Source organism: Corythoichthys intestinalis, chromosome 10 (assembly GCF_030265065.1).
Source record: "Corythoichthys intestinalis isolate RoL2023-P3 chromosome 10, ASM3026506v1, whole genome shotgun sequence".
In the NCBI taxonomy this organism is placed as follows: Eukaryota; Metazoa; Chordata; class Actinopteri; order Syngnathiformes; family Syngnathidae; genus Corythoichthys; species Corythoichthys intestinalis.
Window position 1 is genome coordinate 29,245,252 of NC_080404.1, and position 17,746 is coordinate 29,262,997.

A 17,746-nucleotide genomic window follows, 5' to 3' on the forward strand; every position below is an offset into this window, starting at 1 on the left:
TTATTAAGCAGCGGGCAGAGTTGCTTAAACTGTACTTTTTCAATTGATTCACTTAGCAAGATCAAATTTGTTGTTTGCCACAAGCATGCAAAGAAGCTTCAAAAGCCTTGCCTGAAATGACACATAAAGAAGTCTTCCACTTTGATTTGAAGTGGCAATTTCATAGTCATTTTGGCTTTTTCATAGGGCCTTTCACAAAAATATAGATTTCGTCTGATTGCCAAATAATACAACCCACTTATTCGAGTCAGAATCTTCAAAAAATCTTTGAACAAGACCCTATTTTTCAAAGTTTCTCTATTTTGTTCCCTTGAATGAAGACAATTCTCAATTACTTACCAGGTGTAGACATTTTCATCCATGTGAACAGTTGCTGTGGTTGGGTTTGTTGTCCTGTCAAGTCAGTTCACTCAGCAACATGAAATTTGGTACTTCTTTTATCCGTACACACAAAAAAAAAAAAAAAAAAAAAATGAAGCCATGTCGGAAAACAGACCAATTCCCTCATTTTCAAAGTTGGCTCTTTCTTGTGCTCCCCCTAATTTTAGCCATATTAATTAGACACATGGAAAGGCAAGCCTGCACCATTCCTATAGTTTACGGTAGTTTTGCAACTCTTCTCTCAACAGGTGTCCAATCTCTACCTATATGACAGCGTTTTGATGCTGGCCAACGCCTTCTACAGGAAACTGGAGGACAGAAAATGGCATAGCATGGCCAGCCTCAACTGCATGAGGAAGTCCACCAAGCCGTGGAATGGGGGGTGGTCTATGCTGGACACAATACAAAAGGTATATTTTTTTATTTCAGTAGTCGGTGTAGTTCATATAGCTATTGCTTGTGTTCAGTGAGATTAGGGTTTATAAAAGTCCCTGTGACACGATAAAAAAAAACTTAAATAACAATAACATTATTATGTGAATTAAAATCATATTTTGAGACAATTCGACTAGACTACTACAACAATTTGGCAAAGCGCAGATGACGACAAAAGAGTCTTTTAATCTGCTGTTTAGCCTCGCCTGTCATTGTAGCGCTCTAGCGCCTCCATCTGGGTGATGACATCAGCAGAGTAATGATTTCAGCTGTTTTAGGGCAGTTTACATGGTGACGCTCCGAGAATACGACAAATTTCATATTTGCATTTATATGGTTCCTTCTCCATTCGAACAATGTTGCAATTCCACATGAAAACGATGTAATATTCACGGCAGGCCCTAGGGGGCAGTGCAGATTTACAAGGCAACAGCCAATGATGTACTTTGACACAACAATCTCCTCAGCCGGAAGACAACATACCCGCCCACTCCAAGCAATGGCATTTTTTTGTTTGTTTGTTTGTTTTTAATGTTTAGTAGCTGCGTAGCGCACGCACAATGTGACGTGTGCAGTGCTGACGTCGAGGCGCGAGAGTGTTGAGGCCCGAGAGCTTTCCAGTGATATGGTTGCAAAGCAAGCCACTGCAATCAAATCCTTCCACTTTGGAGCCCAGATTCAAAGGCGAGGCCATCCCTCAACATAATCATTGCGTCTTGGTGTCGCAGAGTCACCATGTAAATTGCCCCATAGAACGAAAATGCAACAGAGAGCAGCAAAATGTTATCATTGTTTTTATTTCTCTCCTCCAATATTTTTACAGGATATTCTTTTTATCTAAGTATTCTTCCCCAATTGCTAACTAAATTTTATGGTCATGACAAATAACAGCCTCGTTCGTGCTCAATGGAATATGAAAAATTAAAAATGCATTTATTCAGTATGACAGGGCTGAATTACTGCATAACTGTCAAAACTGCCAATTTCTTAAACCTCCCAAATGTTATTTTATGCCACTAAAGTTAGTCCGGCTTTTGTCATTCCCCTGCCCCGGCTTCGGAGACAGAGGAAAGAGCGTAAACAAAACAAGAGGCGTGAGAGCTAGGTGACATGCTAAACCGAACCGGGCAGCTTTTCCAAGTCTTTTCCCCACCTTTCAAAAATGAAAAATCACACAAAACTACCCTGACTCATGGCACACACGGCGGCGGGTTTGATTGTCTTCACCGATCGGCCAGCCCCCAGCGGCGAGCAAGTTTCGGCTCATCGTTCTGCTGCGGCCCAGGCAGTGCAGGCAGTGCTCGTCGCTGGGGACGCAGAAGGGAATGAAAACCCAAAATGATGCATTCTCGGTGGACAAACCGGCCGATGTCGGAGTGCAAGGCTGCCCGAGCCCAAGCCGAGTATAGCGCTCTCTAGGCGGGCACGTGAAGAGGGCCGCGGGGGGTCGAAGTCTCAATACAATCGAGAACCGGAGACGAGAGCGAGGGGGCTCCCCAGGCCCAAGCCGAGTATAACGCTCTATAGGCAGGCATGTGAAGAGGGCCAAGGGGGGTCGAAGTGTCGACACAATCGAGAACCAGAGGCCAGACCGGGGGGCTTATTAAGACATTTGACATGATCCCAGTATTTGACATAACATAAAACTTAGTAATCCGTCCAATAGACTCTTGATTGTCTGACTTGTTTTGCCCATTCTTCGCAATTAAAAGGATCTTTTGGAAATCCAAAAAGCCTCACTCCACTTTCCTTGATCTAGCAACAAAAGCCTGCAGCATATTGGGCTGGCATGACGCAAAAAATAAACAAGTTAATTCGCAAAACCAGCTGAATCTGCAGTCCCTCTGCATACAATAGTAATGGCTGTATTGTGAAAATGATTAGTCCGCTAACGTCACATTCGCTTTCTTCCTCAATCCGAGACGTGGCCGGAAGTCTCTCATTTTTGTAGCGTGGGATTCAAGAAATTGAATAACTATATCGATTGCTTTCAAACACATCCAAGGGGTCCATTTCATTTCGGAGCATAATATACTGCGTGTAATATAAAATAAACATGCGTTTTTGTGTCACAGGCACTTTAAGGGTTATTGCTTTAGAATGTCAGGAGCAATAAAATGTGTTTCTGAGGTTTTCATGAAGTTTCAAGTATACAAAATGTTTGTATGCGTAGGGTGTCTTCTGAAATTGTCTGTTGATCTACTGGGACCCCTGCCAGACTCCTCAAGGGCATGTGCACAAACACACTTACTCTGTAGTAAAATAAGCCAACTTGATCGAAAAAGAAATGGCGTCGTTGCATCGAGTGACTGAATTACATTTTGATTATTTCATCTTGATCATCAAATTTATGGTGGTTATAGACAATCATGCTGGTTTCATCTTCAGACTGACATGAGATGAGCAGACAGGGTGTAAAGGAGAAACAAAACAGTTTTATGTTTTTTTAGAGTATTTAACTACATTTTTAAAAAGTCCCTCAAAAAGACACTTTGTAATGATTTACAACCATAATGGGTGAAGTATTTAAATACATTTTTAAAAAGTCCCTCAAAAAGACACTTTGTAATGATTTACAACCATAACGGGTGAGAAATTGTCTTCTACTGACTTGCAAAAGATCCCCATAAGAGCATTCTTCAAGAAAATATGCACAATTTATACATAATGATAACATGATTTCCACTGATTAATTTCATGTCATTTCATTAAGATCTGATGGGAAACATGATACGGCAGTCAAGTCTGTGACTGCAGGCGGTTTTCTTTTATCTGAATTTAAACTTGCACTGGGAACGGGATAAAGTATCAGCATCATTAGGTCCCTTTTGTTGTGACATCTCGTTTTCTCCCTCTCACTTGTGGCTGCAGGGGCGCATCAGCGGCTTGACAGGACTGATGGACTTCCGGGCAGAGGGCTCAAATTCTCACGTGCAATTTGAGATTCTGGGAACCAGCTACAGCGAGACCTTTGGGAAGGATGCGAAACGGGTGAGTCGTGAGTGAAATTCACACATTTTATTTCAAGTCATTTACATGATGGTGCTTTCAGGTCAGAATCTCTTATGTATTCAAAGTTTGTAACTTTTGCAGTTTGTGTAGTAACACAAAACTTAGCCAAAACTTCAAGGGTTACATTTCACATTCAATTTAACGGAAGTTTCAAATTTGTATTGCACATTGCAAAAATCCCAGTGACATTTACATATAATGGTGCTCAGTGACAGTATTCAGGCATGCAGTTTCTATTACAACAACTACAGTATGTACTGTATGTACAGCTTTTCTTCCTCAGGTATAATAAATAAAACTATATTAAAATGAAATATTGTATTTCAAAAATGCACAGAGTTATTTCCTATCATTAGAAAGTTTTGCACCAGAAAGTTAATTTCTCAACACTAATGAATGTATTTGCGATGTGATTATTGGATAAGGTAAACAATAACAAAAACAGGTAGCAATTGCATTAATGTGTTAATGTGAAAAAACATGATTTAAACTTTAATTGCTGATTTAACCACCAAGGTTTGACCTGCATTAATCATTCAGATGTCAATTAAAGTGTTGATTATACAAAAATATTGGCGGATGGTCTAATACGGTGTTAGCCAACCATTAGCTACACATTTTGCATTAAAAACCACACTAACAGCCCAAAATGTTAAAAGTATACACAATATATACTTTATTAATAATGTACTGTATACAGAGGTCTAGCGTAAGAGTATGTATTAATTCTAACTGTCAATACACATTTTGAACAAAGATGTGTTATTTGCAGACAGTAAATAATAATTGCCAGCTCAACTAACTCATTGGCTGACATTGGCGGTGAAAGTCCCTCGATCCATTTTAACTGGATCATAGCACAGTGGTTGGGAAAATAAACATGAACTTTTCATCAGACAGCATTTAGATGTGACACCATTTAGAAGCAATGTGCCGAATATTTTTTTATTTCATATTAGTATAATGAGATCGCAAATAATGATATAACAATAAAAATAATTTTGCAATCACTAGTGTTTAGGCAAATCAGTACAGGGCAGAGCAGAGGTGACGCAAGTTTTTTTTTCTCTACAGCTCGTATTCTGACCAGTTGTTATGGTAACATGAATTGAAACCCCCACCCATACACGTACAGTAGCTGTGTGATTTTGCATTAGCGGGTCTCCAATTTTCCATTTTTCACCATACTCTCTGTAAGAGATAACTGCGTATAGGCCCGCGGGGTGCCCTTTAGTCCTCATTGTACAAAACATGAGCAGTGGTTTGCATATCCAATATATGGGTCTATTTTAAAGCAGATATGGATTTGCACTCTGCTGTCCTTTTTGTGGGTGGACAACAGGCAGCGTGGAACCACTAAAAAACATTTTTTTTTTTTTTTTTTTTTTAATATTCTCGCCATATGAACTGCTACTGTGTGAAAGATACAGTTGATCATTTTCCCGAGACCTCACCACTAACCTCTGCAATATTCCTGCTCCATTAAAACACCTTTGGTGCCTCTTTAATGCTACATTTCTCATGGCACGCCTTCTGCCGGATACTGTAAAGGAGATAACACGTACTGTTGTGGCTCATTAGGCATCAGAAAGGAACACATTAATGATACATGTCTTCCAGGGTCACAATGAATGACATTAAAATGACACAAACTCGTCAATGACAACCTTGTGTTAGTAGAAAGATGTCCTTTACAGACTGGAGAATATATAAAGTGTGTGCCTGGACTATGCAGAGATGAAATGTTGTTCTCTTTTGTTTGTAATGGTGTAAAACTCAAAGTACAATGGATTTACAAACTATTTTTAGGTTGTACAGTCATTCTCAAAAAATAAGCATATTGTGATAAAGTTCATTATTTTCTGTAATGTACTGATAAACATTAGACTTTCATATATTTTAGATTGATTCATTACACATGACTGAAGTAGCTCAAGCCTTTTATTGTTTTGATATTGATGATTTTGGCAAAAAAGTAAAAAAAAAAAAAATTTTTTTTAATCCCTATCTCAAAAAATTAGCATATTTCATCTGACCAATACAAAAAAGTGTTTTTAATATAAAAAAAGGCAACCTCCAATTAATTATATCAGCTATCTGCTCAATAACTGGTCGGGAATCCTTTTGCAGAAATGACTACTTCATTGCGGCGTGGCATGGAGGCAATCAGCCTGTGGCACTGCTGAGGTGTTATGGAGGCCCAGGATGCTTCGATAGCGGCCTTACGCTCATCCACAGTGTTGGGTCTGGTGTCTCTCAACGTCCTCTTCACAATATCCCACAGATTCTCTACGGGGTTCAGGTCAGGAGAGTTGGCAGGCCAATTGAGCACAGTAATGCCATGGTCAGTAAACCATTTACGAGTGGTTTTGGCACTGTGAGCAGGTGCCAGGTCATGCTGAAAAATGAAATCTTCATCTCCATAAAGCTTTTCAGCAGATGGAAGCGTGAAGTGTTCCAAAATCTCCGGATAGCTAGCTGCATTGACCCTGCCCTTGATAGAACACACTATACCAACACCAGCAGCTGACATGGCACCCCAGACCATCACTGACTGTGGGTACCTGACACTGGACTTCAGGCATTTTGGCATTTCCTTCTCCCCAGTCTTCCTCCAAACTCTGGCACCTTGATTTCCGAATGACATGCAAAATTTTCTTTCGTCTGAAAAAAGTACTTTGGACCACTGAGCAACAGTCCAGTGCTGCTTCTCTGTAGCCCAGGTCAGGCGCTTCTGCCGCTGTTTCAGGTTGAAAAGTGGCTTGACCTGGGGAATGCGACACCTGTAGCCCATTTCCAGCATACACCTGTGCACGATGGCTCTGGATATTTCTACTCCAGACTCAGTCCTCTGTTTCTGCAGGTCCCCCAAGGTCTGGCCCTTCTCCACAATCTTTCTCAGGGTGCGGTCACCTCTTCTGGTTGTGCAGCATTTCCTGCCACACTTTTTCCTTCCCACAGACTTCCTACTGAGGTGCCTTTATACAGCACTCCGGGAAAAGCCTATTCGCTCAGAAATTTCTTTCTGTCTCTTAGCCTCTTGCTTGATAGTGTCAATCATGGCCTTCTGGACAGCAGTCAGGTCGGCAGTCTTGCCCATGATTGCGGTTTTGAATAATGAACCAGGCTGGGAGTTTTTAAAAGCGTCAGGAATCTTTCGCAGGGGTTTTGAGTTAATTCGTTGATTCAGATGATTAGGTTAGTAGATTCTTCAGAGTACCTTTTCATGATACGCTAATTTTTTGAGATAAGGATTCTTATTTTTTCTTAACTTTTTTTTGCCAAAATCATCAATGTTAAAACAATAAAAGGCTTGAGCTACTTAAGTTGTGTGTAATGAATCTAAAATATATGAAAGTCTAATGTTTATCAGTACATTACAGAAAAGTGAACTTTATCACAATATGCTAATTTTTTGAGAAGGACCAGTATTGTATTAGTAAGTTATTTGGTTCCTGGCTTTGTTGTTGGGTTGACTGACTGACGGACTGGCTGGTTGGCAGACTGACTGACTGTTTGGCAGGTTCGAAGTCACATAGGTTTTTTTAACTGGTTGGTTGGTTGGTCGGTCAGTTGCTTGTCAGGTTGGTTGTTCAGGTTTGCTAATTTCTTAGTTTGCTGTATTCGTTGGATTAAAGTGTAGGCCCAAGTTTTTTTTCAATTCATTAAACAAGATTCTTTCTGCTGGGATGGACATGATATGTTGTTCTTTAGCTTTATGTGCTTGTTCTTTCAACATACAACTCATCGATTGCAATTACAGGCAATTTAGGAAAATTTTGATCATCTCTCAATTTTGACATTGACGAAGCGGGGTGGTGGTAAATCATATGTTCATGCAAGTTTTGCAATGTTATGAAGTTAGTTTAGTATTTTGTTTGCAATGACAATGCAATTATAACATATTCTGAGTGTCAGTAATAATGTGTCAAACTGTTTAATCTTGTAAAGGTGATTCTATTTGTTATCATTAGAGTTGTTATGTAAAACTAATAAAGTGTCTAGGGAGCAAATAATAACTTGAGCTGACAAACTGCAGTATGGTTTGTTTGGTAGCACCACTGAGAGAGATTAAGCCTATCATCCGCGTACTCTCAGCTGTAATTTGTTTGTCGCCTCCACCGCCGACGTCCCGATTCCGTCAAGGGGCTTCCCGCTGAATGAAGAGGAATTGACTTTCACAATCTATGCCGAGCAGTGCTGACCAGAAGCCGTAATGAAGATTTAATCACCACTCAGCCTGCAGCAGAAATCTCGACTCAGATTCTTCATAACACCACCATTAAGGAGTCGTGAGGAAGATCACACAGCAACGTCAGACCATATTTAAACTTGCACATATGCATAGTCGGATGTCAGATGTCCAGACCCAGCACACATAAACATGCACTCACTTGTATCTCCAATTAAAAGCAGAAAACGACAGCAATGGGATGCCACATGTGATTACTTGGCATGTCTTGAAATCACGACACAGACTGTCAGGCTCAAACGCTCTCTATTAGGATGTTCATATAAATATTCAGAAAGTCTCTCTTGCCTGTGCTGCGTCTATCTCGCTACTGTCATCGAGATGAGACACGCCATTACACTCCGAGCTCCTCATCCTCGCCTCTAACTTACTCCTGCAGTAACCTTCCTCCTCCCCCGGCTAGGCTTTCCACCCTCTCTATCATCGTTTATCTGCATCCAGTCCATTTTCCTCCCAGCCTGATGGCTCTTAGATGAGGCGTCTCTCTGCTTAAGACGCTCTAATGAAGACTGAAATACTATTTCCTGGATGGGCAGTGTAAGTTTGTGCCACCAGCTTCTGCTCCTGCTGCAGAGTGATCGATGCCGTTCTTGTTGTTTTGCTTCCCCCGCTTTGCGCTTATTGATGTGTCAGCTTCTTCCTAAGCAGATATTGCAATTGGCCTCCAGTTCGGGCGAGGATCTTTGCCGAGAAAAGTCCGCTTGTTGATATGTAATCGCTCCTCTTAGCCGAGCATCTTTCATGCATCAGTCAGAATTGATTTCATGCGGGCGCATTCAGTGACTATAACAGCCATCTGTGCTCAGTGGGACATTATATAGAAACATGGCTTTGCAATAGGGCCGAATTACTTTCTCCTAAATAAGCTCCATTTTAGGAGTGACGAAGATGACAAATGTGCTCATTATTTGACCTGAAAAGGCCTGCTGTAGTAAGCAACAATGTGACAGGACACTTTTAAACAACACTTAGTTCCACCAATGCTTACAACAGTGCTTCCCAAGCTTTACTGTTCACAGCACCCAGAAAAATATTCCTTGAAAATCTCAAAACACTTTTTGAACTGGTGGTCAAGTGCCTTGCGTGAACTGTGTTGGTTTGCGTTTTCTTTTTTGACCCATCACAACTGTTGCTAAGATACAAAACATGTTTAAAATGAGGCAGGAAAATACTGTTTTTGGATGATTAAACATTTTGACCCATCAACACTGTTTCCAAGAAACAAACCATGAGGGTTAAAAGTGATTTTCAGAATACCATGGTCATGTACATTTTAGAGTAACTGCTTTTTAGTCGTAGAAGAGATAAGATCCTTAATGTTTCTGTTACCGTATATGGAAGGTTAAACTTAGAACAAACCCTTTAGTAATATACCGTAATTTCCCGAATATAACGTGCACTTTTTTTCCCCAAAATCAACTTGTAAAATCACGGTGCGCATTATAAACGGGTACATGGATGGAGACAGAAATATATATATATATATACACACACACACACATATATATATATATACATACATATATATATATACACACACACACACACACATATATATATATGCAAATATATATATTAGGGCTGTCAAACGATTAAAATTTTTAATCGAGTTAATTACAGCTTAAAAATTAATTAATCATAATTAATCGCAATTAATCGCAATTCAAACCATCTCTAAAATATGCCATATTTTTGTGTAAATTATTGTTGGAATGGAAAGATAAGACACACGACGGATATATACATACAACATACTGTACATAATTACTGTATTTGTTTATTGTAACAATAAATCCACAAATGGCATTATTAACATTCTTTCTGTTAAAGTGATCCACGGATAGAAAGACTTGTAGTTCTTAAACGATAAATGTTATAGTTACAAGTTACAGTAATTTTATATTAAAACCCCTCTTCATGCTTTCATTTTAATAAAATTTGTAAAATTTTCAATCAAAGGTAGTGTTAATATAATAATAAGAAGAATAAAAATAACAATAATAAAAGTAGAGTGACCAAAGTCTAAGTTTTACGTGTATTTTGCATAGCTATTTTGATATGGAATGCCAGTTCATTTTGCATTGTTGTTTAACTGTGTGTCAGAATAGGGCCTCATTACTATAGACTGAAGTGCTTTTCTTTTTGTGAACATTTTTTTTTTTTTTGGAGAGATAGGAATATTATTTTTGTTGTGCTTGCACTAAACGATACTTATGTTTGTTGTGAAGGAGTTGCCAACGCTAATGCCAATAAACGGCGCGGGCCAAAGAACGCCTGTGTCCACTCACCTTTACTGTATAACATATATCTGTACATATCTTACCCAAAATACAACAAGAGACACATAATTGCCACTAAAAGAAAGAAAAATTACCGAAATATGTGTGGAGCACAAATAGCAATTTGCATTGCATTGTGAATACAGCATAAACGTCTCACAACTACTAATTCTCCCATGTTTAGAAGAAATAACATGAGTATGGAACGGCGCTGCCCCCAAGCGGCTGGTGGCATTCTCTTCACTCTTAATGTCCATAAACGGCCTCATTGTAATCTGTTTGAGGCAATATGCGAGCAGGTCATTCAGTGCATGCGTTAATTGCATCAAATATTTTAATTAACGCGATAATTTTGACATATATATATATATATAAACCGATTTTTTTTTTTTATTGACACGGCCACGTTGTGTTGAAGAAACGTATGCGGCGATCCATTGCTGACCATTACGGTACGTGACGTCACCATTTTGTTTCGGTAATACTTCACTCTGATCGGCCGAATAATTTCGTCTCTGTTAAATTCTGCTGTTTTCACTCTTCATAAAGCACAGAATCAACTCGGACCATAACAAACGTAACAACAGACTTCCTGTGTGTCTCCGTCAACTATATCTGTCCCTCGGGAAACTCAAACCCAAATAACAATAGTTCCTATTGTTACTGTTGTGTTGACAGCGATGAGCGCTCTCGGATTTCCGACTTACGTTCTCACTTTCATTTTACTGTATCAATCCATGGAAGAAACATTTATTCATCATGATGAAACGAGCAAGTTATACAGCAGCCTTTAAAAGAAAAGTCACATCTGTTTTGTTTTCTCCTAGATTCTGGTAAGTTGGAGAAGTTGTCAAATCATGTTACTACCGTAAATATTGTCAGTTTATGGTAATGTTTTGAACTACCAATATGCTATGCTTGTGCTGTGTTTCACCATTCAGTAAAATGACATTTCTGTATCTGTACACGAGCTCTGTTTTTTTTTATATTCCTCTATTTATTGGTGCTAAAATTAGGGAGCGCGTTATAAATGGGTACAATAATTTTCCCTAGATTTTGCAAGTAAATTTTGGGTGAGCATTATACACGGGTGCGCCTTATATTCGGGAAATTACAGGATGTTGAATTTATTTTGTTCTTTTTATTTCAATGGTGTTCAACCTAAACTTAAAACATTATCGAAAATCATAATAACTTAACAAAACCTCCATTTTCTGAGAATTGACAATATTTACCAAATTTTGGTAGCGTATAAAGTACATGCAGAACTATACTGTGGTATGAAAAAGTATCTGAACCTTTTGGAATTTCTCACATTTCTGCATAAAATCATATCAAACGTGATATGATCTGTGTCAAAATCACACAGTTGTAAAAACAGTGTCTGCTTTAACTAAAACCAACCATTTATAGGTTTTCATATTTTAATGACGATAGCATGCAAACAATGACAGTAGGGGGAAAACCAAGTAAGGCACCATTCATACTGCAGGTCTTATAGAACAAATCAGATTTTTTTGTCTTATCTGTTTTTTTGGCGTCCCCGTTCAGACTGCCTTTGTCCATTGAGACCGTTCAAGTATTACGTATGCGCACTAATTCGCAGTGCGACACGCACTGAACAAGAAGACCCGCATGCGCATAAGCATCAAACCAAATGACTACACATTCTGGCTGTCATACACATGCTGTCTGTCATCCGTCATTCCAGGACGATCATATTTTGATTTTGAAAAAGAGGACACAAATAACAAACATAAATAATCCCCGTGTAGGCTTATATTCAAAGTTTCTGTGGATCGATAGCATGCACGCAATGTCCGCGCATGTCACACACACATACGGGCAGTTTGCAACGACTCTCAGCCGTGTAAGCAATCTTGAAATATTGCTCAGATAAAGCAGAGAGAAAACCGATCATTCTCAGGCTCATCCTCAACCCATTTTTATTTTATTATGACTGTTGCCAAGCCCGAGCCATCCTCAAAAGCCGTGTTGGAGGCAAGCTAGGCAGTAACGGACAGCTGCACCGCTACCGCAGCGCGCCGTCTCTCTCGCGCTTTGATGACGTAATTGCTGCATATTTCCGATTTGGGAGACTTGCCAGTTCAGACCGCTGCGACGTCCTGGAAAAATATAGCCCAGATCGGATTTAAACCGCATATGAAAGTGACCCAGATCGTATTTAAAACGGTCCAATTCTATGCGACTTGTCCCGTTCAGGCCGTCAAGTTAATGCATCACTCGATTCGGAAAAAAACGAAATGATCACATTTGTGCATTAAGACCTGCAGTATGAACGTAGCCGAAGTGAACCCTCTGCCTAAGGAGACTTAGAGAGCAATTGAAACCAATTTTTACCGAGCAATTTCAGTCAGATGTGTGCACTATCACTGATGAGTGGTTTAAAGCTACCCTGCCCACTATAAAACACACACCTGGTAAGAATTGTCTTGATGAGAAGCATTGACTGATGTGCATCATGGCTCGGTCAAAAGTGCTGCCTGAAGACCTGCGATCAAGGATTATTGATTTGTATAACGCTGGGAAAGGATACAAATCAATCTCTAAAAGTCTGGATGTTCATCAATCGACAGTCAGAGAAGTTGTCTAAAAATGGAGACTCCCAAGGAGTGGACGTCCACAAAAGATGACGCCAAGAGTTCAGCTCAGATTACTCACAGAGGTAAAAAAGAACCCTAGAGTGTCTGCTATAGACTTACAGAAATCACTGGCACAGTCCAATATATCTGTGCATGCATCAACTATATGTAAAACTATGGACAAGAATGGTGTTCATGGGAGGACTCCACGGAGAAAGCCACTGCAGTCTAAAAATCGTTTGGGAGTAACTGTAATTGTTGCTCGTTTAATGTTACAAAAAGGCACTTGGACACGCCACAGAAGTTTTGGCAACATATTTTGTGGACTGATGAAACCAAAGCTAAATTGTTTGGGAATAACACACAACATGATATGTGGAAGAATAATGGAACAGTTCACCAACATCAACACCTCATCCCCACCGAGAAGCATGGTGGAAGGAGCATCATGATTTGGGACTGTTTTGCTTTCTGAGGGTCTGAACAACTTACAATCATTAATGGAAGAATGAAATCAAACGTTTATCAGGATGTTTTGCAGGAAAACCTGAGGCCATCTGTCAGACATTTGAAGCTAAAAAGAAGATAGATGCTGCAAGACAATGATCCAAAACACAGAAGTAAATCAACTTCAGAATGGTTTCAGAAGAACAAAATACACATTCTGGAGTGGCCAGACTTGAACTCCTATTGAGATGCTGCGGCATGACCTAAAGACAGCTATTCATGCCAGACATCCTAAGAATCTGACTGAACTACCGCAGTTATGTAAAAACTATGGGTCAAAATTAGTCCTGATCGATGTGCCAGACTGCTCTGCAGCAACAGAAAGTGTCTGGTTGAAGTTATTGCTGCCAAAGGGGGGGGGGGGGGGGGGGCACAAAATATTAAATGTAATGCTTCAGTTCCTTTTTTTCCCCTTTTTGTCATTGTTTGCATACTATCCTCATTAAAATATGAAAACCTATAAATGTTTGGGTGGTTTTAGTTAAAGCAGACACTTTTTTTCATCTGTGTGATTTTCACAAAGATTAGATCACATTTGATGGTGATTTTATGCAGAAATGTGAGGAATTCCAAAAGGTTCAGATACTTTTTCATACCAGTGTATATGTTCTGAAGATTGAATGTAGAGCATGAAAAGCCAGAGCATGGCCCATGAACATTGTTGGTAATAGGAACAAACAAAAGAGCAAGGTTAAAATTAGTCAGTTGACATCAAAAAGGACCTGCCAAGATGGTTTGTCACTGGCGACCTCGGCCTGGCACGTGCGGTTGCCAGGTCCTCTCGCTCGGTGTGAAGAAAGCACTGCGGCTTCTGCCTAATCAGAGCAATAATTCTGTTACAGCTGCCAGTACTAGCCCAAGTGTTGCTAACTGGAGCCCGAAACAAGGCCCAGTGGTCTCTGCTTTCAACTGGCCAAATTGGACTGCCATTTTTGTCCTCCGCCACTGTATAACAGCGCTTATTTGGCATTTGCGTTTGGCTCAAATTGTGCCCTCAGAGAGATGGACAGACTTTTACTTTCTGGCCAAACACCACCAAAGAATGTGTAGTCAGGTTGGAGCTTGTTTGTTGTCGCTTAACTTCCAAATATCTGTTTTCTTTCATTCTTGACCTCAGTAGGGTGAGCTGCAGCCTATCAGGCTGAATTCACGCAAACCAAGGATTTGTTTTCATAGCCTCAGTATGTTGAGCAGCGGGCCGACATACTGTATACTGTGCATGTGATTCACTCCTTCCCAATACTACCGGTACTTTCCTTTTCTTTTTTTTTCTTTTCTTTTTTTTAATTAACACAATTATATACTGTATATAAACAAAAATAGACTATTTACAATACCATATTGTAACAAGAAAAATATATAACACTTTATATCACAATTTACAAAATCTTACTTTTTTGCCATATGTTTGCATTCACACACACACACATACCCACACACGCACCCACTCTCTCACAATCACGGGGCTTTACAAAGAAATATTAAATCTCTCAAATGATGACACCAAATCGAGGGCTTTTTGCTTATTAATCAGCTTCAGAGACCTATACCAAAGAAGAAACTCATTCATCCAAAGTTTAAAACAAGGTTTTGTTTTCTGCATTTGTGAATTTAAAAAAAAATCCAACTATTACAATCACATTGATCAGATAAACCAAATCTTTGTTTGTGCCAGACAATCCAAACTTGTCCACTGTCCACGTTGAAAGATCATTTTGTTTGGACAGAAGCCAGCTCCAGAACAAACGCACTAAATCACACTGTAAAAAACAAATGTTCAAGATCCTCAATGTCATTTTCACAAAACACACAACATTTTGACTTAAAATTAAATTTAAGTCTCAAAAATTCGTTAGTGGGATCAAATTGTACTTCTTTAATTTGGGCGGAATCGGAAATAAAACTACTGCTGTGGTCAGACAACCGTAAATGGTAAACCTATTAATGATCAAATAGGGTTTTGCAGTGGAGACTTGCGATTGTGAGTGGAGATATAACATAATTTGTGTGTGTGTGTGTGTGGTATACATTAGTGGTCATTTAATGGACACTGCTGTCTATAATAAAGCATACCATTTGTCCCCCAATTTATATGTGCAATTGGTCACGTTTCAAAAGTGAGTTAGGATGCTAAAAAACATTACAGCTACAAAACTGGAGAGAATAAACTAAGATTCCATTTTCTCTGAATAAAGGTCAATTTTGTTACCTAATGTGAGAATTAACTTTTCATCTCTATGAGCAATACCGTACAAGAACCACGTATTAGGATGCAGAAATTCGGTATTTAAACGTACTCTTGTACTTTTTGGCTTATGTAATGGGCAGAAAAAAAATACACCAATAGCAGTAGTTACGGCTGAATTTAAACTTTTAATACTAGCCTCATAGTTTTAATTAAATTATCTTTCTCACACACCCACAGACTCACAAGTTGCTGACTTAACATACGAAATCGATCTGAATGCCAATGCTTTGTTCTTTCATCTGCAGGCGTGATGAAAAATGTGTAAATGAAGATAAAATAGATAATCTCCAGCTTAGATGTTCCCCTTTTCTACTGTGTAGATTAATAATTATAATCACTCTGTGTAATATTACTTCATCTTATAAATTCTTAACTTGTCTGCTTTGACTCCTTATTGTGTTATATTAAGTTATAACTTGAGACGTTATAGTGACATGCAGACCCAGCTCATGCGTTAGCCTATCAGGAAAGATAAGACTGGACTCGTTTGAATGGTCAGCTTATATTGCCTCATGCGTCTGGAAATAAGCGATAACCTTATTCCGGTTTCTTCCGCAGGGGACGAAGAAAGTGAAAGGACACTTCCAGAATAATATCCTCTTTTTCAATTTTCGGCCAAAATTGTCCAAATTACCAAGTGCCATATTAGTAGGGTTTATTTTCAGATTGTGTACAAAACTTAAAGTAGTTGACCAAGTACATAACAGCACGTTCCACAAACAAGGTTGAGATGGTATGCTGAGATCATAGCAATTCTTTTGGAATTGTATATCAGAGCTACAACACAAAAGGTCAAATATATATGGCAGAAAACACTCAGGTGACTTGAAGTTCCGCTCTGAGACCCCAATTTGGCCAACTTTCAAAATTGTCCAAATGCATGTGTGATACATCATTGGAAAGCTTAAAATCTAAATTTTCTGGGGAAAGAAAATTTGTGAAAAGGAAGGCATTATTTTTTTTAAATATGTTTTTTTAAACAGCAAAACTTTATCTGGAGGTGAGAGCATGCGAGAGCAGAATTACAGACGCGATGACTTCAACGAGATATTATCACGTACTTATCTTGTTTCGATCCAAAAACTCCCATGTAGCATGTATCCCTGAGTGTCAAGCAACAGCTGTGAATGGCCACAGCTGGATTTTTTGAGGATTTTATGGGTGAAATATGGTAATATAACAAGGGTCGCGATGCAGAGATCGCACACATCAAGGAGTGGTCGAAATTTCCTTTTTAAACGCTTTTTTCCCCCAATTTTTCTTTGTTTGGATCGATTATTTATCATCTAACATATCGGAGAAAATGCGACAGTAACAAAAAAAAAAAAAAAAATACAATCAAGCGATAGTTGTGAGGTAAATATCCGTGACTTTTTACAGACGCCATTTTTTTCATTGTGAAATAATTTGTTTAAAAGTTTAAAATATGTGAGTGAATAATTTTTTTCTAAGTCGTATTTTTTAAAAACGAAATATGAGACATCAATTAATGATTCTAAGCTAAAAACGACAGACATTTTGAATAATAAATTTAAGTAAGTACCTTCGTTTTACGGCTGGGTTGAAACAAAAGCGGTTGCGCGACGTCAGGGTAAAACTGAAAAATTAAAAATAGTTCGAGGGCTTAATGCGCCATGAATCTGCGATGGCAGCATACAGACATATTGTTCTTTCATACATAACAGTTGTTTTGGCTTAAAATACCGCAGTTTCTTTTAAAGAGCAAGAGCAGAAACTGCTTTTTCAGTCTTGTCTGTGTTTTCCGCTATATAATAGTAGTTTAATTTTAGTGCTCTTATGACAGGACTTTTTGTGCAATAAAAAGATACATTCTCTATTTTGTGTTCTTTCGTCTTCATATTATTATTATTATTTTGAATAATTTTATATACAGTGGGGAGAACAAGTATTTGATACACAGTCAATGGGAAAACCCATTGGGAGTGTATCAAATACTTGTTCTCCCCACTGTAGATACTGTTCAAGGAGCATGCAGCTCACTAAGTAAACTTTTCCAAAGCAGAAATCT

General features: G+C 38.8%; 1 protein-coding gene across 4 annotated transcripts in view; it reads left to right on the forward strand.

Annotated features, from left to right (window-relative positions):
• The window catches only part of grid1a (glutamate receptor, ionotropic, delta 1a), a 489,918-nt gene that overhangs the window by 410,901 nt on the left and 61,271 nt on the right, over window positions 1-17,746 (forward strand). For all 4 annotated transcript variants that reach the window (XM_057847669.1, XM_057847666.1, XM_057847665.1 and 1 more), the window contains 2 exons: window positions 630-791; window positions 3,688-3,807. In XM_057847669.1, the coding sequence (XP_057703652.1) occupies window positions 630-791; window positions 3,688-3,807 (282 nt within the window). The remainder of the gene's footprint in view (window positions 1-629; window positions 792-3,687; window positions 3,808-17,746) is intronic.